The sequence below is a fragment of the Ctenopharyngodon idella genome, chromosome 5, assembly GCF_019924925.1.
Source record: "Ctenopharyngodon idella isolate HZGC_01 chromosome 5, HZGC01, whole genome shotgun sequence".
In the NCBI taxonomy this organism is placed as follows: Eukaryota; Metazoa; Chordata; class Actinopteri; order Cypriniformes; family Xenocyprididae; genus Ctenopharyngodon; species Ctenopharyngodon idella.
In genome coordinates this window covers 17,065,777-17,088,608 of record NC_067224.1, presented here as the reverse complement: position 1 = coordinate 17,088,608, position 22,832 = coordinate 17,065,777, and the positions used below count along the sequence as shown (strand labels likewise).

Below are 22,832 nucleotides of genomic sequence, written 5' to 3'. Positions count from 1 at the left end.
TGAGAAAGGAACCGAATGAGAGTTAATGGATTGCCCAAGGATTACTCCCCTCCTGAAATACCATCAGCACCAACATTTGAGGAAAATTTCTGACTGGTAATTGGAGGCTGAAGGACAAGTTCACCCTAAAGAGATTGACTTATCACAATGGTAATGCTTTTTACCCCATATTTATTTATTTATTGTTTTCCATAACCTTTATTAAACTACCATTACCTGTCATTAAATTATTGTGTTAACTACTGGAAATGTTTTAAAAGACTGCATTACCTACAAGAGCAGCCTACTATATACAGTATCTCACAAACGTGAGTATACCCCTCAAGGGACAGTACTATAGAAATTAAAATTGGATATACAGGTGCTGGTCATATAATTAGAATATCATCAAAAAGTTGATTTATTTCACTAATTCCATTCAAAAAGTGAAACTTTTATATTTCATATGTTTATTTCTTTTAATTTTGATGATTATAACTGACAACTAAGGAAAATCCATAATCCCCCAGTATCTCAGAAAATTAGAATATTGTGAAAAGGTTCAATATTGAAGACACCTGGTGCCACACTCTAATCAGCTAATTAACTCAAAACACCTGCAAAAGCCTTTAAATGGTCTCTCAGTCTAGTTCTGTAGGCTACACAATCATGGGGAAGACTGCTGACTTGACAGTTGTCCAAAAGACGACCATTGACACCTTGCACAAGGAGGGCAAGACACAAAAGGTCATTGCAAAAGAGGCTGGCTGTTCACAGAGCTCTGTGTCCAAGCACATTAATAGAGAGGCAAAGGGAAGGAAAAGATGTGGTAGAAAAAAAGTGTACAAGCAATAGGGATAACCGCACCCTGGAGAGGATTGTGAAACAAAACCCATTCAAAAATTTGGGGGAGATTCACAAAGAGTGGACTGCAGCTGGAGTCAGTGCTTCAAGAACCACTACGCACAGACGTATGCAAGACATGGGTTTCAGCTGTCGCATTCCTTGTGTCAAGCCACTCTTGAACAACAGACAGCGTCAGAAGCGTCTCGCCTGGGCTAAAGACAAAAAGGACTGGACTGCTGCTGAGTGGTCCAAAGTTATGTTCTCTGATGAAAGTAAATTTTGCATTTCCTTTGGAAATCAGGGTCCCAGAGTCTGGAGGAAGAGAGGAGAGGAACACAATCCACGTTGCTTGAGGTCCAGTGTAAAGTTTCCACAGTCAGTGACGGTTTGGGGTGCCATGTCATCTGCTGGTGTTGGTCCACTGTGTTTTCTGAGGTCCAAGGTCAACACAGCCGTATACCAGGAAGTTTTAGAGCACTTCATGGTTCCTGCTGCTGACCAACTTTATGGAGATGCAGATTTCATTTTCCAACAGGACTTGGCACCTGCACACAGTGCCAAAGCTACCAGTACCTGGTTTAAGGACCATCGTATCCCTGTTCTTAATTGGCCAGCAAACTCGCCTGACCTTAACCCCATAGAAAATCTATGGGGTATTGTGAAGAGGAAGATGCGATATGCCAGACCCAACAATGCAGAAGAGCTGAAGGCCACTATCAGAGCAACCTGGGCTCTTATAACACCTGAGCAGTGCCACAGACTGAGAGACTCCATGCCACGCCGCATTGCTGCAGTAATTCCAGGCAAAAGGAGCCCCAACTAAGTATTGAGTGCTGTACATGCTCATACTTTTCATGTTCATACTTTTCAGTTGGCCAAGATTTCTAAAAATCCTTTCTTTGTATTGGTCTTAAGTAATATTCTAATTTTCTGAGATACTGAATTTGGGATTTTCCTTAGTTGTCAGTTATAATCATCAAAATTAAAAGAAATAAACATTTGAAATATATCAGTCTGTGTGTAATGAATGAATATAATATACAAGTTTCACTTTTTGAATAGAATTAGTGAAATAAATCAACTTTTTGATGATATTCTAATTATATGACCAGCACCTGTACTTTGAGTAGATAATGTGCAGCTTGTATAGCAGTACAGATTTACTGTCCTCTGAAAATAACTCAACATACAGCCATTATTGTCTAAATAACTGGCAACAAAAGTGAGTACACCCTAAGTGAACATGTCAAAACTGTGTCCAAAGTGTCAATATTTTGTGTGAGCACCACTGTTATCTAGCACTGCCTTAATCATCCTGTGCATGGAATTCACCAAAGCTGCACAGGTTGTTGCTGAGATTCTCTTCCACTCCTCCATAATGACATCAAGGAGCTGCTGGATGTTAGACACATAGCGCTTCTCCACCTTAGGGCTCAGGTCTGGAGACATACTTGGCCACTCCATCACCTTCACCTTCAGCTTCCTCAGCAAGGCAGTTGTCAACTTGGCGGTGTGTTTGGGGTCATTATCATGCCGTTCAGCCCAGTTTCTGATAGGAAGGGCATCAGGTTCTGCTTCAGAATGTCACAGTACATGTTGGAATCCATGTTTCCCCTCAATGAACTGTAGCTCCCCAGTACCAGCAGCACTCATGCAGCCCCAGACCATGATGCTACCACCACCATGCTTGACTGTAGGCAAGACACAATTTTCTTAGTGCTCCACACCAGGGCGTCGCCACACATGCTGGACACCATCTGAGTCAAACAAGTTTATCTTAGTCTCATCAGACCACAGGACATGGTTCCAGTAATTCATGCTCTTGGACAGGTTGTCTTCAGCAAACTGTTTGCGGGCTTTCTTGTGAGCCAGCTTCAGAAGAGGCTTCCTTCTGGGACGATGGCCATGCAAACCGACTTGCTGCAGTGTGCGGCGTATGGTCTGAGCACTGACAAGCTGACCTCCCGCTTCTGCAACCTCTAAAGCAATGCTGGCAGCACTCATGCATCTGTTTTTTGAAGCCAGCTTCTGCACCTGACGCACAGCACAAGGTCTCAACTTCTTTGATTCAACTTCTTTGGCCTGTTCCGAGTGGAACCCATCTGGGAAAACCTCTCTCTATGACTCTGGCCACTGTGCTGTAACTCAGTTTCAAGGTGTTACCGATCTTCTTATAGCCTAGGCCATCTTTGTGGAGAGCAACAATTCTAATTCTCAAATCCTCAGAGAGTTGCCATGTTGAACATCCAGTGATCGGTATAAGAGAATTGTACTCAAAGCACCAAATTTTAACTGCTCTAATACAAGATCCACACATTTGTATGGTCCTGTCAAGCAGACAAAAATTGAACATGATGAATAAGACGTGGCTTTGCATGGTTAAACAACATACAAGTGTTATCACTTAGGGTGTACTCACTTTTGTTGCCAGCTATTTTGACAATAATGGCTGTATGTTAAGTTATTTTCAGAGGACAGTAAATCTATACTGCTATACAAGCAGCACATTGACTACTCTAAAATATATCCAAGTTTCATTTCTATAGTATTGTCCCTTGAGAAGATGAAATGTGAGGGGTGTACTCACTTTTGTGAGATACTGTATATATATCAGCTTATGGCTATTTGATCTCACGAGAAAACGTGACTATTTTACGCAGTGGCAATTATGTTTGAATTTGTACAATTTTATTTGCACGAAAATGTACTTTTTTCTTCTTCTTTTTTTTCTTAGAAAAAAGCATGAAGTTCCACCACCTTACATCAGTGGGGCGTAAGCAGATAAAACAAAAACGTACCAATTTGTCAACATTATTTCTGCCCTTCATGGCATAAAAAAAAGCCATTTCAGAGGCAGAACAAATTATAATAATACTTTAATTATAAAAGACATTGTTATTATTATTATTATTATTATTATTATTAGAGTTTAAGTTTAGGGGTTTTTGTGCAATTAATCACGATTAATCGCAGACTTATCGTGAAATATCTTGTTTAACGTGCTTATTTGTCACCATTTGCTATATCCAACAAAGTAAACTATCAGATTGAAGGATGATTCTCACAAAACTGTATTTTCTCCCAGCTTTTTTCAAGGTAAAAGTAGGTGTCTTTCCCAAAAAGGACACTTGGAATTGAAACACCAAAAGGACATCTAATAACCCAATGATAGAAGAAGTCCATATAATTCATGAATGTAAGCACACCAAAGCACACATGGGGAAAAAAAAAAACATTACAGAACAAAACTTTTCAGAATTCAGTGTATAGTATGTGTACAGTGCAACAGCAATAAGCTTGTTTACGTTTTAGACAAGTCAAGTTGTGGTACTGAACAGGACCATATGGAGATTATCCTGAATGTGTGGAAACAACATGAATGGACAGAAATGTGTTTGTGAATAAATACAATGTGCGATAAGTGCGTCAAGAGCGTACATGCACGTTTTGTTTGCACATCAATAATAGACTCAGGCCTGCTTACTGTACAACTCCTGTACGTCACCGCAATCATCTTTACAATTCGCATCCATCAAAACTTTACTAGCGAAAAGCTGGTTTGCTTTATCCAGCCGATAAACGTAGTTTCCGTATCATCTGGCCAGCGGTGGGATGTTTTGACGTTCCATCCAGTCTGTATTTCTCACAGCGCAATGCGTGAGGGCTCCCGCTCTTCAGAAACAATCACAGAATATGACAGAGCTCTTGTTTTAAAGCTAAACACACGCTGGAATAAATAATTCAGTGAAAACTGGCCATGAGTCACTGTTCTCTCTGCCATCTCTAATGTAATAAGCCTGGTTTTCTTTGCATTAGCGCTGTTTTGGACTGATTGTTGGATCACTGGACTGAAAACTTTCCCAGAGTTTAGCAGCTTAAAATAATCTCCAAAAACAGAGAAGAGAAATCAGGTTAAGGGGTTAGAATAGAAATTTCCACCTACTAGGGTTACAGGTGCTTGCGACATTGTAGACGCTCAGTGTGATAAACTTCCGACTTCTAAGATCATGTAACTGCGTGACGTAAATTATGTTAATGTCTTAATTTCGCATTCTTCATTTATTTGCGTTATTTGCAGTTAATTATTTTAACACATTAAGGATTTTGAATTAATAACATGGTTTAACGCATTCACAGCCCTACTTTAAAGTGAATCTCCTTGAGTAAACAAAGGTTTTTAATTAATCAAGAACAATTAATCTAATAACTAGTAATGCAAAATGTAATGTTGAAAAAACACATAAAATGAGGTACTCACAAAGGCACACTATCTTTCCCAAATGTGGGATTCATTAAGTAATCCTTTGTTATGGGCTTCACCCATAGCAGTACCATAATCAAGGGGGCCAAGAAGTTGATATGCAGCAAAGTCCTGAAGGATGGACACATAAAAACAACCAATTAGACATGGCAACACACAAGAGTATCAATATCAGTGGAGCAGTAAACATCAACTACCATGAAGTACCACTGCTTTAAATGTAGCATTTCGCCAGCACAAGAAGCATGGATGTAATCCAGGCCTTAAAGAGGTCTAACTGTAAGCCCCATAGTGTCATGAGAGCAGAAGAGGATTAGCTATGTGAGATGTGTAATGCCTAACTCCTCTTTTGTAACACAGTTACCCTAAAGCCCAATGCTGGCTGAAAATGGAGAACAGGTCCAACTGCAGTAATACTTGTCTGCTAACTTGCTGAGCATATAGTGAGAAACTAATGCTCCACATGAATTAACATGGAAATATTGCTAGGGGCTACAATATTTAAATACAAACTGTTTCAATTCAGGTTGACAAATCATCTAGATCTGAATATATTATGTTAAATGTAAGGACAGAAATACTAATAATTCAAATTACTAAAGTGACTGGTTTCAACATAGTAGTAATTAGGGGTGTAACGGTACACAAACATGACAGTTCGGAACATACCTCGGTATTGAAGTCACGGTTCGGTCCGATTTCAAAACACTGCTTCATTAAGCTTCGGAGCGTTATGAATCTTTTGTGTCGAATCATGATTTGGATCGCGTGTCAAACCGCCAAACTGCTGAAATCACGTGACTTTGGCGCTCCGAACATCTGATTCGACACAAAAGATTCATAACGCTCCGAAGCTTCATGAAGCAGTGTTTTGAAATCGGCCATCACTATATAAGTCGTTATTTTGTTTTTTTTGGTGCACAAAAAATATTCTTGTCGCTTTATAATATTAATATTGAACCACTGTACTCAAATGAACTGATTTAAATATGTTTTTTATTACATTTATGGATCTTGAGAGAGGAAGTGTCAATGCTGACTATGCAGGCCTCGCTGAGCCATCGGATTTCAACAAAAATATCTTAATTTGCTTTCCGAAGATTAACGAAGGTCTTACGGGTGCGGAACGGCATGAGGGTGAGTAATAAATGACATTATTTTCATTTTTGGGGGAACTAACCCTTTAAAGGTTACAATTAACAACAGAGCAACTTGTTTTCATGACAAATTTATTTAAACATATAATAAATAATTAAGACATTACTAACAGGTAAAGTACATATGACTATATATAATAAATATAATAAATACATTAAATTATAATGAATATATAAGCTAATATAGTGCATATATTTAGTGAAATGCTCCTCTCTAGAGTTCATTTCTCTAGTGAACTAACATGCTGTAGACAGTAAATGACTTGCCTGAGGTAAATGTAATGCCACGTGGGACAATTATTCTTAAGCTGTTTTATTAATGTCTATCCACGGTTGATGGTTGAGAGATTACACACATATCTAAATCATCTGCCTTTCTTTTTATTTGCCCTTTCTCCTGTTGTGGCGTTGCATTACCATGCACGCGCCCTTCTGGATTGGATTGGGACTCCGCTGGGGACTGACGGTATTTGTCGTTTAACTGCACGAACCGTGACGTCCGTACCGTACGGTTTGGGAAGAATACATGCACCGTTACACCCCTAGTAGTAATTATGAGGATGATATGTAATAAATTGTGTATTATTTTGAAACATTTACTGTGTGACTTTGCAGTTGTTTAGCGTGAGGGCATCAAGATGCATCTGGGCCAATCGCAGGCCAGGGAAGGTGAGGAAGGCTCCAATGAGAGCGCAGAGCAGTGCCAGGATCAGCTTAAAGGTCAGCTTGGATATGGGGCCCCTGTAGAGGCAGAGGAAGAGAGCAAGGCCTGTTCACCACAGGGAAGCACAAACCATCACATACATGGTTTAATCCCAACCCACAGAGACATGGTATACTGTATACATACACTCCCACTGTACTGACAAAGGGGGTGGGGGGACACTGGCCATAATACTCACTGGGACTCAAGGCCTTGGTTCTCCAGAAACTGCACGGCACTTTCGGAAAAATTTGCAAAGCCTACGAAAGGAGAAAAGGGAGGATAGAAACAGTGTATATAGACAGAAATTCTTAAATATAAATAAATGTTGTCAAAAAAAAAAAAAAAAAAGTCATAGTAGTGGTGTGCGATATGTATCGTATAGGATAATATCCTCGTTATTTTTGTATCGATGTGCGACCTGACATTAAATGTGAGAATTTGACAAATTTAATGATGCATACAGCTAATAAGGATAGAAAGAAATTGCAATTATATAGGCAAAAACTATATAAGGGGGGAAATGTTGCCTCATAGTGGAAAAGTTCAATTCTGCCACTGCTGTGAACTAACCATAGCACAGAAGATAAGGAATACGAAAAACTTTGGAAGTAAGCTGTCCAAAACAGACCTAAATCAGCAAAAGTACCAGCACAAAAACACACTCTGCAAAATATTGTCTAATTATTATTATTCAAAAAAAAAAAATATTGAGATATAATTTGTTGTCAGTATTGCACTCCTGTTAAGTCATAGTCCAAGTGTTTAATCCGGACCCTGATTATAGGATCTATGGTGAAAATGACTATGGTGAGCAAGTAAAATAGTGTTACATTACAGTTTTTTAAATCACAACATAGTTTAGCGCAGTTTAAATCATAATGCTAGAGTGACATGAAGTGATGTGAGTGATTCAAATCAAAGAGATGAAAATGATCTAAAACAAAAGCGTGGTGGACAATTTTGTCAAAAATTTAACTGGAAAGCCAAAAGGTTTTCTTTTATTGTCTACATGCGGCCACACATTCCTGGTGTTAAGCGACATCTCGAATAAAAATATGAAGAAAAAGAAAACCCAATAGCAGCCTACATTTTTGTGAATGTTGCTTTCATTCCAGGACTAATTAGTGTATGATGCTATGAGTGATGAAATGCAAATACGCAAGGGAAAATAGCCAATGATTTTTTTTTTTTTTTTTTTTAATGAAATAATGTAAAGTACAGTTTCATCACCAGTTTTAAATATTTCCAATGTCATGTGTTAATTTTAGAACACAATGGTCTCACATTCTATGTTACTACATACTGTAAAAAAAAAAAGAAAAAAAAGAAACCGACACGAAAAAAAAAAAAACAAAAAAAAAAAACTACTTGACACTACTATACCTGTCTCGAGGCCAAATTCCAGGTAGTTCTCTGTGACAATAAGGATAGCCATGGCTTTCACAAAGAAGAAAAAGGCAAAGGTGATGCAGAGGGAACGCTCACCGCCCTCCTCTAGTCTGAAGTAGTGAGCCGTCAGGGAGAAAAGGATCTTCCTGAGAAAAACTGAAGCTAAGGAACATGGTCACAAAGGGCACTTTTGTACACTATACCAAAAATTGCTCTCCAAACACATCAGATAAAGGCTTGAATGAATTCATAGCCTAATTAAAGAAGTATTCTGGGTTATGATTAATAATAGTGGGTTATAATAATTGCTGTACACTTGCCCCATAGACGTCCATTGTAAGAGAATAACGAAACACATTTTCCCTTCATTTTTACAAACTGCTACATATGCGGTTGATAGAGCTCAAGTTGGATTTAATAGACTTTTCCTTTAAGTGACATTACTCTCTTGTAATCTACATACAAACTCTCTGTATTACTGAAAATGGTCAGGTTCTAATCATCTCTGCTCTACAAAGCACTTCCTGAAGGCTGTAATACACTGCATGGCTTTTAAAATCGGATTTTAAACACTAGGAAACATACACTGAAGATTTTGTAAATGTTTAGAGAGAAAACCTGGGCATTGTAAACTAAACGTGTGAAGATCATACACTAACAGACTTTTCAAGTCATTTTCAAACCAAACTCACACAGAAACATTGAAAAATGAGAACAATATGCGTTCTAAAATCGGCTCAAAATATTAAACGTTTAATATCCTCTGACTGCATGGAATCAGAGTCTGAAGCTAAAAAAAAGTCTGTTCACTGTCTACACTACACAATTTTCTGTGAAATCGGTCAACTCTGACTGCCCAAAGACTGAAAGACTGAAAACCAGGGCAAAAATCTGTGCAAAAGTCATGGTATAAGTCTCACCTTTAGTGTCACAGCAGTAGAGAAATGCATTTAAAACATGCCCCATCAAACAGTGTCAAAGCTAATATCCCTGAGGTGAGAAACGACAAATTTGAAAAGCGTCAACAGCAGACAGAAAACGTCCAGCTGCGCCTCTTTGTTACGACAGCTTGCCTATATGTGCCCATTTTGATTATACTGGTCTAGGGTCAATCATTCAACTTGTGGCTACGTCGTGCAAATCTGCAAAGCAAGCGGGCGGCCATCTGAGAAAATATTTCAGTGACCATCTCTTTGACAAGGCCATTTTCCCCACCACACACTCTCCACTGAGATCAGGAAAAATGGCTCCTTCCTGTCCACATTCAGCCATTTGCACACATATAGACCTATCATCATCGTCATCATCTTCATCACCCTACCAGGCACCTTCCCTCGTTCCTCTCCTTTTCCCAGGCAAATCAGTCCGGTGGGCCGTGAAAATTGGGCCTCCAATCTTCTGTGGCAGGCTGAGCTAGGTAAAGGGCAGTGCCGAGCGGAGGGAGATTGATCTTTGTGGACTGTGCCGGGGTTAATGTGTGTGATTTGGTGAGGCACTAGAAGGGGAAAGTAGCAGGTAAAAGGCAACAGGTGCAGCTTTCATCACTCACGCCTAGACTGTCCCTGCATCGAGACTGAAAATTGAGCTTCTCCACAAGGGTTGTGTTTTACAAAGAATGTTTTAACATTTAAGGACTATGAACATGTTATTGAATAAAGAACTTTAAAGGTTCCTTCTGTAGTTTTGTTAAAATAACAAAATGCTCCCTATGCAAGTCAAATCATGTGCTGAGAAATTACATTATGAGCTTCATGCAAGTGCAGTGGGACATGCTAGATGTCATCTAGAAGTAATTTAAACAATATTTTCAAATTATTATATTATTACTAGTGGTGTTTGTTAAGCATCTCCATTACTTCTACTCATTTTTGCGATTATGGATTTTAACAAACCCCAAACCAAAGTGTAGAGAATGATGATTCACTTCAAATCACTAAAAACTATGCTATAAAAACACATCTAAGCAACCGTATAGCAATACCCTGGCAACCATGAAAAATGCCCTAGTATTGTTGCGTTGATTGATATTTGCACAGGCAAAACCAGTCACATTTTCTTCAGAAAATGTAAAAATGGAGACTAAATGGAAAATTTGGCTTTTCTAAAACAAATTTGCTAAAATCACTGAACTATTAAAATGTGATCATTTTTAAGGCTAAAAGGTGATTAAAAAACTATTAATAAATAGGAGAAAAGCTCTAACTACATTTGCAATACTGTTGAAAAGTATGGGGTCGGGAAGGATTTTTTAAAGTTTTTGAAAGAAAAGGCTTACCCTTACCAAGGCTGCAATTGTTTGATCAAAAATACAGTAAAAGCTGTAATATTGTGAAATATTATTACAATTTAAAATAACTTTTTCTATTTTCATATATTTTAAAATGTAATTTATTCCTGTGATGGCAAAGCTGAATTTTCAGCATCATTAATCCAGTCTTCAGTGTCACATGATCATTCTAATATGCTGGTCCACAAGAAAAAAAAAAAAAAAAAAAAAATCTTATTATCGATGTTGAAAACAGTTTTGCTACTTAGTATTTTTGTGTAAATTGTGATATTCTTTTTCAGAATTATTTGAAGAATAAAATATTTAAAAGAACAGCATTTAATTTAAATGGAATTTTTGTGTAACTGTCACTTTTGACCAAATGAATGCATCCTTGCTGAATCGAGTGCTGCAGAGATGACGTATTTTTGCATAACCCAGAAACGGTTCCATCCGGTTCTATCGTCCCGAAGTCAATGGAATTTTGGTTACAAGCCTGAAATAAGATCTGTGTTGAGCACAAGCTCAAGATATTTTTTCAAGTTTCACATTCGATTTTCACCGAACAGGAATACTCATCTACTCACTAGTCCGCATTCATGTTGTGTTTATAATCACTCTCTTGCAAACTATCAAATGTTCAAATTATTATTATTTTTTTTTTTAAATAAAGACTGAAAGTTGTTGGAATCTTGGTGGTGGTGATGTTGAAGTTGAGCGACTGTGGTGTAGTTCGTTTATAGCCTAAGGTTAGCTTTTTATTTCTGGCGATTGTATTTATGCTTCAAAATTTATAAAAGTTGTTCATTTTTTTTTAAATTGTCTTGATGGACAAAACATGGAAGTATCATAAACTTTTGTTGACCACAGAGCTTATTTTTTGCGATAATCCAAAAGCCAATGGAAAAATCTTATTGGGTTTTTGTCGAGGGAACCAGGGTGATGCCAATTTCCAGGTTGGCCTACAAAAACATCATCACTGCAGCACACTATAAAAGTATTAATGTCTTTCAAAAAAATAATAATAACCTTACTGACCCCATTTTTAGCTGTATTGTATATCAATTTTAAATTTAAATCTTGATATAGTAAAAAAGACCATGTTATTTGTCAACTATACCAATAATGAAATACTTACAAGAATTATTAGCAATAAAATATGAAAGAGGGAAACCAATGCAAAAGATGAAAAACTTCTTCAGTAGTTCTAGCTCGAAAGGGATACATGACAAAGGCCAAGACCAGCAGGCTCCACACCACACTGATGTTCATCTCCCCACTGGGCTCCGCCACACAGAAGTACAGTTCAGTGATGAAATACACCACTGTGGCGGCCACCGTAAAATCCACCAACCACTGGAATTCAGGAAAATAATGCAGAGCTAGACAAAAAAGATAGCCAGAAAAAAAGAGAAGCTTTAGGAACCAGACTTTTTAAGAAGATCCTTCAAGCTCAAGGGTTCATTGGGTATATAATGACAACAAGTGAGTTACCAAGTGTGTCCACTTCTGCAATGCATTTAGTCTCCAGCTGAAGGTCGATGTCTTTGGGAATAGTCATCGGCTTGTTCTCTAAGTGCCCATTGTACTTCCTGAGAAGCAAAACGTGAACATAGCACATATAATAGTTATGCACTGAAAGTAGGCTAAGATGAAACACACACAAATTACCAAGGACATTTGGGGCCAAAAACCAAAAGTGAGTACTAGAGTGCTATATTTCTCCATTCACTTGCCAGAAATATTGCATAAATTGTATTAAAGTTGCTTTTTATTTATTCTTTTGAATAAAACTGAATATAAAACACAGCAGTTTATTATTTATTTGGCAAAGCACATTACTCAATATCTAGGCCAAACATAAATAAGAATAATTAGCATACTTTATAAAAAAAACTCAAAATGATGTTCAAAATGATAACCGTATGTTCTTCCAAGTAACCGCCGTTATCATCCTCTGCTGCCCAGATAAGACAGAATTTATTCAAGAGCATCTGGGCTACTTTATCCATTCATTTATGATGTTTCAGCACTCTTATAAGTGGCTTCAGTTGTAGGATGATGGGGCTTCTCTGGCATTTAACCTCATCACACAATGCAATGCGTCACATGACTCATATCTCCTTCCTGACGGTGTGAATCCTAGTTGCTAATGTGAAGTGGGATTTTATCATCAGGGTGAGAAGTTCAGAAGCTCCCAATTTCAAAAGACACTTTTGTTTCATTTATTTTGTAATACTCAGCTAACATCTATGGGATGTCAGAGTTTAAGTTGATTCAATTTGTTTTCAAGATTCTTTCATGAATAGAAAGTTCAAAAGAAAAGCATTTATTTGAAATAAAATCTTCAGTAACATTATAAATGTCTTTATTGTCACTTTTGATCACTTTAGCTTTTCAGGGCACCTAATTATTATAAACAATGCTAAATTTAATATAAGATTTTAATTATTCACAATGATGAGCAAGCAAAATAATAGAAAGAACTGCAAAGCAGGTATCAACGTGTGGGATCGGCAACTTGGTTCAAAGGACAGCAGATTTTTCACAGACTAACTGAGGGCTCTGTCTCTATTGGAAACCAAACACTAGAGTTTGCACATTTTACTGGGGATTAGAGGAGCCCTCCTCGCTTTTGAAAAAGAGCTAAATCCATACAACGTTCAAATCAAACATATTTCCACCCATCTCTAATGCTGTCTGCATGACAAAGAACAGAGAAATGAATGTCGGGCTCTGCTGGGAGCGGTGGGATATTGGAAAGGGGCACAGGCCTTAGCGTGAACGAGTCTAGTATGCAAGCTTTCTGCCCTGTGGCTCCAAGCCAGCTGAACCTGAGATTCTTGGACTTCTCCTTTGGGTCTCTGTTGTTTACATAGGTCAGTGTGCACAATGGTGTTCAGCACAAAAGCACTGTGGGCATGGTAGTCTCTCTGCACAGGATTGCGGCATACCTGCCTGACAAAATGGCCCAAGAGCTCCCTGCAGAGCAAAAATGGGCTTTTGTCTGAGAACAGGAGGTAGGTATAATAGAGCTGACTATCAAAACTAAGCTGCTAGACATAGGCTAGTCTACCTTTTCAGGGAATTAGCATTGTATGCATAGTCCACAGCTTTCATCCACAGTGGAATATAGGCAACAAGGCTGCTTGATCTTCACAAGCAGTCAAACAAAAGTCAAATGTGCACAAATCTAGTTGGCTGTGTTGTACCTGTCCTTTTTGCTCTTTCCTCCTTTCTGCTGCTTTCCAGCCAAAGTCCTCAGCTCATCTTCTGTGGGGTGCTGGTACCAACGCAGACTAACAAGACAAAGAGAAGTATATCACCATCTCTGAAATGCAAAGAGCTCTAGAAAAATATATATATACGCATATACCCATTCAATATATACACTAGCATTTGGGGTCGGTAAGATTTTATGTTTCTGAAAGAAGTCTCTTAATGCAAGGCTGCATTTATTTGACCAAAAACACAGTAAAATAATAATAATAACACTAACAATATTACAATTTAAAATAACTGTTTTCTATATTTTAAAATATGATTTATTCCTGTGATGACAAAGTTGAATTTTCAGCATCATTACTCATCATTAGTGTCACATGATCCTTCAGGAATCATTGTAATATGCTGAATTGGTGCCCAAGAAACATTTCTTATTATTATCAATGTTGAAAACAATTAAGCTGCTAATATTTTTGTATTATGAAACCATGATACATTTTTTTAATACTATTTGATTAATAGAAAGTTCAAAAGAACAACATTTATTTGGAAAAAAAAAAATTGTATAATAATATATATATATATATATATATATATATAGAGAGAGAGAGAGAGAGAGAGAGACTTTATAGTCACTTTTGGTCAATTTAATGCATCATTGCTATATTAAAGGGGACCTATTATGCGAAATTCACTTTTATATGGTGTTTAAACATAAATGTTTGTCGGCAACCACCCTAGAATGGTAAAAATCCATCCACTCAGCTTTTGTGACGTCACATTGCTTAGGCCCCACTCATGACTGCTGACAGACTCTGCCCTATTAGCATAGACCCCGCCCTGAGTGAGCTGTACACAGTCCGCCTTGTTTATCTCCTCACCAGAGGATTTAACAGCAGCATTCAAGTAAGAAATTTATTCTTATCAAAGCTACTAAGTTATTCAATCAAGAGCAGTAAGTTATTTTCTGTTTTTGGTTTTGTTATTTTAAACTTCACAGACACCCAAAAAAATTAAATCGGTCATCATTTACTCCTTTATGACTTTCTTTCTTCCTCAGAACAGATAAATATATTTTGAAGAATGTTTGTATCTATACAATAAGTCAATGGGGTCTAAAACTACATGCGATTCAACCTATTGACTTTTACTGCATGGACCACTTTCATAATTCTTTTATGGTGCCTTTTGTGACCTTTTTTGAAGGTTGAAAGCTTAAGTCCACATTCGCTGGAACTGAACGGAAAAGAGCGTCAAGCGCAGCCTTCTGAATTTCTCCTTTTATGTTCCACGGTAGACCGAAGGCATATGAGAGTGGAAAGATGTGAGGGTAAATGATCACAGAATTTTAATTTTCGTGTACACTATTTCTCCAAATTATAAAGGTTGTTTGATGCTAATAAAATGAGCACATCTTTGGTGGCAAACATTTACCACAACCCCTTCAACTTTGTTTAGAAACTGGCCTGTCACGAGCCCTGAGAGGGCTGTACTGCTTTCAGTTGTTTTTGCATGTTTACTTCCTAATGAAAACTTAATTATGAAAGTCTCCTGGGCAACACTTCAAGCCCTGCACTCAAGCCAGAGTTTTCCCAAACTATTTTTACAGCCAAAAACAAGCACAGATGAATTATTGAGCACATTTGGAAGAGCTGTTTACTCTAAACACATATGGCGCTAATTAAGGGGGGGAAACAAGCATGGCTTGTACTTTCGTTAGCGGGTCTCTTGGGTTGCAGCGCTTTTTGATGATACCCTTTGGTCTTACTGAAACCCCATAATGATGCATTTTTGATGGGCCCTTAATATGAACAATAAAACACGGGATGTGCTCGCAAAGTGGAGCAGGATCTGTGGTTTGTGTTGTTAAAGCTGCCGTGTGGATTAAGATGCCATTTTAGGTTGACCATCTAGAGGGATGCCAGAGTGGCACAGTGGGCTGTACTTCCTCATTACCTGCCACTGCAGAGGAGCCATCGTGCAAAGGAATAGTGGGGTATGATCTTCTGAATCATGCTGGCCATTACCATGGTAACCACCAGCTGCACACTGATCACACCCTGAAGGGAAAGAGTGAAATATTAGAACACTTTCTGATCGCACCAGCAAGAACACAGAACAGCATTCAGACTAGTAAAAACCTAGTTACTAACCTCAATTGCCGATTTGGTTGGCAAGAACATATGATTTTGAAACCAAACTAGCAAAATTTGAGGTAAAATTTGCGGTCTTGCAAAATTAGCATAAAATGACTCAAAATACTTGAAATTTTCTTGCAGATATGGATTTAAGAAAAAAAAAAAAAATGGAATGCCTCAAGGCACCCACACACTACAGGATAATCGGGATGATTTTGGGCCCAACTCTCCCCTCCCGACATTCCTAGGTAAAGTAACAATTATCTTGATGGTTCTACAGATTATATTATCAGATTTTCCTGTGGTGTGAGGTGTGCTAAGAGTGACTGAATCTGCTTGGAAGAACGTCTAGGCCGCATCGATCTCAAATCGTAAATATCCAACATGTTCAATATTTAAGATCGGAAATCCTGTCGTGAGGACGTCCAATTCTGAGAAAAAAAACAAAAAAAAAAATGCTGTTTACATCACTGTTTACGAGTTTACATCTCTCAATTCTGACTATATAAAACGCAATTGCGACTTTGTAACTCACAATTGTGAGTTTACACCGATCAGGCATAACATTATGACCACTGACAGGTGAAGTGAATAACACTGATTATCTCTTCATCATGGCACCTGTTAGTGGGTGGGATATATTAGGCAGCAACTGAACATTTTGTCCTCAAAGTTGATGTGTTACAAGGAGAAAAAAAATGGGCAAGCGAAAGGATTTGAGCAAGTTTAACAAGGGCCAAATTGTGATGGCTAGATGACTGGGTCAGAGCATCTCCAAAACTGCAGCTCTCGTGGGGTGTTCCCAGTCTAAGCGGCCAAGGCTCAATGATGCACGTGGAGAGCGAAGGCTGGTCCATGTGGTCCAATCCAACAGACGAGCTACTGCAGCTCAAATTGCTCAAGAAGTTAATGCTGGTTCTGATAGAAAGGTGTCAGAATACAGTGCATCACAGGTTGTTGCATATGGGGCTGCATAGTCGCATACCAGCCAGGGTGCCCATGCTGACCCCTGTCCACCGCCGACAGTGCCAACAGTGGGAACGCGAGTATCAGAACTGGACCACGGAGCAATGGAAGAAGGTGGCCTGGTCTGATGAATCATGTTTTCTTTTACATCACGTGGATGGCCGGGTGCGTGTATGTCGCTTACCTGGGGAACACTTGGCACCAGGATGCACTATGGGAAGAAGGCAAGCCAGTGGAGGCAGTGTGATGCTTTGGGCAATGTTCTGCTGGGAAACCTTGGGTCCTGCCATCCATGTGGATGTTACTTTGACACGTACCACCTACCTAAGCATTGTACACCCTTTCATGGAAACATTATTCCCTGGTGGCTGTGGCCTCTTTCAGCAGGATAATGCGCCTTGTCACAAAGCAAAAATGGTTCAGGAATGGTTTGAGGAGCACAACAATGAGTTTTTAAGGTGCCCCTAAATTCCCCAGATCTCAATCTAATCGAGCATCTGTGGGATGTGCTGAACAAATAAGATTGATCCATGGAGGCCCCACCTCGCAACTTAGAGGACTTAAAGGATCTGCTGCTAACATCTTTTTGCCAGATACCACAGCACACCTTCAGGGGTCTAGTGGAGTCCATGCCTCAACGGGTCAGGGCTGTTTTGGCAGCAAAAGGGGGACCAACACAATATTAGGAAGGTGGTCATAAGCTATGCCTGATCAATGTATATCTCGCAATTCTGACTAAATTGTTTGTGGTCTCTCACATTTTGAAATCAGATAAGATTTTAAAAATATTTCAGTGTGGGCCAGCCTTTGGGGGCAGTTGTGGCCTAATGGTTAGAGAGTTGGACTTGTAACTCGAAGGTCGCACGTTTGAGTCTCAGTACTGTAGGTGGGGGGAGTGAATGAACACAGTGCCCTCTTACACTCTCACTACCCACAACTGAGGTGCCCTTGAGCAAGGCCCCTAACTCCCAATCGCTCCCAGGGTGCCACAGCAAAAATGTCTGCCCAATGTTCCAGGTGTGTGTTCACTACTGTGTGTAAGCACTTGGACGGGTGAAATGCAGAGCACAAAATCCGAGCATGGGACACCACACTTGGCCATTCGTCACGTCACATTTAAGGGAAAAACAAAGATGACTAAAAAGTCCACAGAGCAAGGGAAAAGTAATGAATTTGTTGCCTCAAAGGTAATAACCTTTGCAAATGACGCGGACTTCCCCAGTCAAGCACCTACTCTGTAATTGCCTTAAACACCCCAGCATCAAACTATCCCAGCTACAGCGTGGGAGGACCGCTGGCATCAATGGGCAATCTCACCATCCACGCGTGTAAGGCACAGTGTCCTGCCCCTATGTTGAGGAGATGGTGATGTGCATTCAAATGTTCGCTGATCCGCACAAATTGCTATGTGCCTAGCTAGCCATTTCAAAACTCACACAAAAGAAATTTGCATGGCAACATGGCTGGCGTGTCACTCAGGAACGAAGAAATCATGAATCATATTGTAGAGCAATTCAATCAAATGACAGAAAAGCTAGAAAATTATCTGAAATATTCTGTGATGTGATATAATTTTGAAAGGTTGACTTGTTGAATTGTTTTCCACGACTTTGGAGCGTAATTGTCAAGAGTTGTGGTGTGCAATGGTTCCATGTTCTTGAAAATCTAGCAGTTTATTTCCAAGCACTATTGAGCACCTCTGAAAAAGTCTAACAAATCTTGACAGTGTCGTAAAATAAGCACCACTAACAGCTCTACATTAAACCAGTGCCCCCCTTCGTCCAAGATAATATTCAAAGGCCTTTCTATCTAAGCTGATATGTACCTCTGGTTTTTCTGTTAAAAAAAATATATGAAAAACTATAAAGCATGTAATTTTGATGTTTAATGTTTTTTAGCATTTACAGTATTTTCAAGTGACAACAAGTCATACAGGGTCAAAACTGCATTAGTGTGTAAGTTTTAATTACATACATTTACATACATTTAATACATTAAGAAATAATGTAAAATACCAGTAAATAAAACAAAACATTTACAAACATGTTTAAACATGTATTTTAGGTCCCCTAACATCCCTCACTCCACACAAATCCTTTATGTTTGATACATTTCCATGCTACTATATATATGCTCACTGTATCCAAGACAGTCTAAACTGTACAAAAAGTGATTTCAGTTCTTCAAAGTTAATAACCTTTGCTCTATTTGTCTTGACTTCCTTAGTCAACTACATAATCTGTGCTTGTTTTAAAAACCACAGCATCAATTATTCCAGTTAGACGATCAACAGCTGTGATATTTAAGCACTGCTGCCATTTAATTCACAGTAAAACACTGTGAAAAATGAGTTTCTCAGCATACCTTTCACTATGAAAAGCTCACTCAGTGTGCAGCACAAATGCAAAGCTTTCCATAACAACTGAAATGTTATATTTCATTTATTTTATCCCGCTTTTCACCCTTTTGAAAAACGCCAATACCTGCACAGAGGTAGAGCCACACAATGGCACAATAGCTATAATGTGCTGGTCTGAAACACATGAAAGCAGCCACATGCTTCTTTTCACTGCTGGTCACAAACAACTGAGAGAACAAGCCAGACTTCAGTGTTTCCCTCACTTTACCTGAAACAGACAGGTATCCCAATTGCCATGGGAACTATACAGCCCATAAAGAATGAATGGGAGACTGCCAGGAAAATTGCCATTAAGTTGAATCAAGGGATGTTATTCATGCGTGGGCCGAAATCAAGTGTAGTTTTATTTAAAAGACACAATGACATAATAAAAGTGCTCAGAAAATTCAGCAATCAGTTTTATTTGTAAATAACCTACTTCATGAAGAAATTCATGCATGTTATCTTTAACTAGTATTTAAAGGGATAGTTCACCCAAAAATGAAATTTCTGTCATTAATTACTCACCCTCATGTCTTTCCAAACCTGTAAGACCTTCTTCCATCTTTGGAGCACAAATTAAGATATTTTTGATGAAATCTGAGAGGTTTTTTATCCCCAATAGAAAGCAAGGTAATTACCACATTCAATGTCCAGAAAAGTAGTAAAAACATTGTTAAAATAGTCCATGTGGCTACAGTTGTTCAACCTTTTGTTTTTGTGCACAAAAAATAATTCTCGTTGCTTCATAACATTAAAGTTGAACCACTGTAGTCACGTGGACTGTTTTAACAATGTCTGTACTACTTTTCTTGAAGGTCTTATGGTTTTGGAACGACATGAGGGTGAGTACTTAATAACATAAATTAAATTTTTGGGTGAACTAACCCTTTAAGGTGAACTAGTAGCACCATTAAGCATGTCACTGCTCACTTGTATAGCAAGACTTTGAGGAATGAGGATTTTTAAGTATGAGGGATTGTTTGGGGATATTTCCTGAAGATACAGTTGCAAAACTTAACGTCCATCCAACTATCAGTGTTGAGATGGGTCAGTTTCCAAGCAACTTCCCTTCAGTCGACTCAAACCATCAGAAAAGTGTCACACCTTACGATACCAACACCCTGGACACTCTCCTTAAAAGCGTGACATAAAAAATGGGATGACTCCCTTGCTGGAGAAGTTTGATCCATCAGTGTAAGTCACCATGAGAGGTTGGGGCAGAAGAGGTAATTGAAGCAGCATGGGACACTTATCTACCACACTGGCAGTGACCTGGACAGCACAGGGGCCAAATGAGCTCTGAAGGGGGCCACTGAAGATAAACAGCAGGTCTAGAAGCTCAGTCACCATATGAGATAATGGTCAGGAGGAGAGTAGCTCTCGTAAAGTATGGATTTTGAGCTCTTCAAAAACAGCCTGTGGCGACACGTCGAAATTTGAGATTAAAATTGCAATTAATTTTCTTCCATTACCCAAGTTCTCACTGATATGTTGTAGATTATAATTTAACCAGTCACAAAGACTAATGCCAGTGTGGAAAGAAACTGACATCAACCTAAAACTGATATAATAGCATTATTATTAGATGATATATTAATTACATCACCTTAAAACCATCATATAAAGGAACCTATAATGTACTGCCTCCAGCGATCCAGAACTAGAAGTTCTGCTGAGAGTTAAATATTAATGAATTTACAGAATGTCCCAACAACCACATCTGCAGTCTTGGCCACTCGAAAGTGTGTACACGTGACAGGAAGTATGTGTGCAAAACGAACCCAGGTCTGAGCAGTATTTGAGGCTAAGCGTATCCCATCATTCATTGTGTTAAGGTACTTAAAGTAACTTAATTGGAAAAAAAAAATGGCAGTAAAACAGTGCTGCACAATGTATTGGTGCAGAGTATGTGTATTTCATAAAACGCTTGCAACTGCTTTTTATTACTATCATTAGAAGCACCACAAAACTGCCACCTGTTACGGACTACTTTAACAGTTAAAGTACAAAGTATTGAAAATCTTAACATGTAAATATAACTCTGTAAAAAGTACTTGCAATTTTACAGCACAACACTTTAAGTGTGTTCTATCAGGTAGTCAACAGTTCTACACACACTTGCAGTCTTCATGCTAACTCAACTTCCCTGCTGAAAAATCCAGCTAAAACCAACCTAAGCTGGCCAGGCTGGTCATAGCTGGTTTTAGAGGGGTTTTGGTTAGTTAGGAGACTGGGAGGCTGGGAGACCAGCTTAAACCAGCTGAACACCAGCTGAACACCAGCTAACCCAGGCTGGGAGACCAGCTTGACCAGCTACTTCCAGCTCAAACCAGCTAAGACCAGCCAACCAGCTTAGGCTGGTTTTAGCTGGATTTTTCAGCAGGGTTGAATCAAATACAGGAAATACATCATGTTAGTAGACAAGTGATCATGTGCAAAGACTGCAAATGTAGGTATTGAAACAGGCCTATAATACACGTCTTTAATTGAGCAATGACAGGTAAGGAATTAAATCAGAATGGTTAATAGTTAAAGAGACAGTTCACCTAAAAATGACCATTCTGTCATCATTTACTCACCCTCATGTCATTCCAAACCTGTATGACTTTATTTCTTCTGTGGAACATAAAATGACATGTTATGCAGACTGTTTGTAACCGTTCATTTTCATTTCACCTTTTCCATACAATGAAAGGTAATGGTGACTAAAACATATCTCTTTCTATACAGAAATACATTTTTACACAGGTTTGAAAGTACTTGAGGCTAAGTACATGATGACAGAATTTTCATTTTAGAGTGAACTTTCCCTTTAAGATGCAAGTCATTTTATGGTTATGAGGAGATCTCCTCTGGTGCCCTTCCATGACGTCATACAGTGGAGGGCATTCTGAGGTCAAAAGCACCTGCACCAGGTGAGGCACATCCCCCTACTAGCAAAACCGTCATGTCCATCGTTTCCAGCATTTACAACTACCACTAAAATGACACTAAATTATATCATTCTGCATTTCTGTATCAAAACCACGCATACATTTACACCCATATAATGCAATGGTCTCAATCCTAATAGGTAAAGAAATGTCATGCTTCTGAGCCTGGGTCCTCTATCATCAGAATGAACAAATAAATAAAAGATCCTCTCTTTTTATACCTAGTCTGAATTAAAGGAAACATTACAGTAATAATGCATTCAGATGATGTGCTCACTTACCATATTGATGTTGCAGTGCAGTGATAAATCTTAAAGCCTACTGACACTCTGAGCACCCCTAAGCGGAGATCCAGCGGCACGGAGCACATAAGCCTGTCTTGCGGTGCTGGAATTTGAGAGTACTGTGTTGACAGGTAAAATGAATACCTAAACAAACATCCCACTGATCGAGCCGCGGCTCCACTGTGTTTTCAACTGCAGTAGAGGTCACGCTCAGATTCTCGGTACTGGGCTGCCACTGAAAGCCTGTACGGTTTAATGACTGCAAGAGCGTCCTAATAATG

General features: G+C 38.8%; 1 protein-coding gene across 1 annotated transcript in view; it reads right to left on the bottom strand.

Annotated features, from left to right (window-relative positions):
- tmem161b (transmembrane protein 161B) overlaps nucleotides 1–22,832 on the bottom strand; it is a 26,341-nt gene extending 3,509 nt beyond the window's left edge. Inside the window, exons 1-9 of the mRNA XM_051892518.1 lie at nucleotides 22,549–22,832; nucleotides 15,786–15,889; nucleotides 13,817–13,903; nucleotides 12,099–12,196; nucleotides 11,830–11,986; nucleotides 8,333–8,484; nucleotides 7,146–7,206; nucleotides 6,844–6,984; nucleotides 5,084–5,197 (exon numbers count right to left, since the gene is read on the bottom strand). Of these exons, the coding sequence (XP_051748478.1) occupies nucleotides 5,084–5,197; nucleotides 6,844–6,984; nucleotides 7,146–7,206; nucleotides 8,333–8,484; nucleotides 11,830–11,986; nucleotides 12,099–12,196; nucleotides 13,817–13,903; nucleotides 15,786–15,889; nucleotides 22,549–22,551 (917 nt within the window). The 5' untranslated portion in view covers nucleotides 22,552–22,832. The remainder of the gene's footprint in view (nucleotides 1–5,083; nucleotides 5,198–6,843; nucleotides 6,985–7,145; nucleotides 7,207–8,332; nucleotides 8,485–11,829; nucleotides 11,987–12,098; nucleotides 12,197–13,816; nucleotides 13,904–15,785; nucleotides 15,890–22,548) is intronic.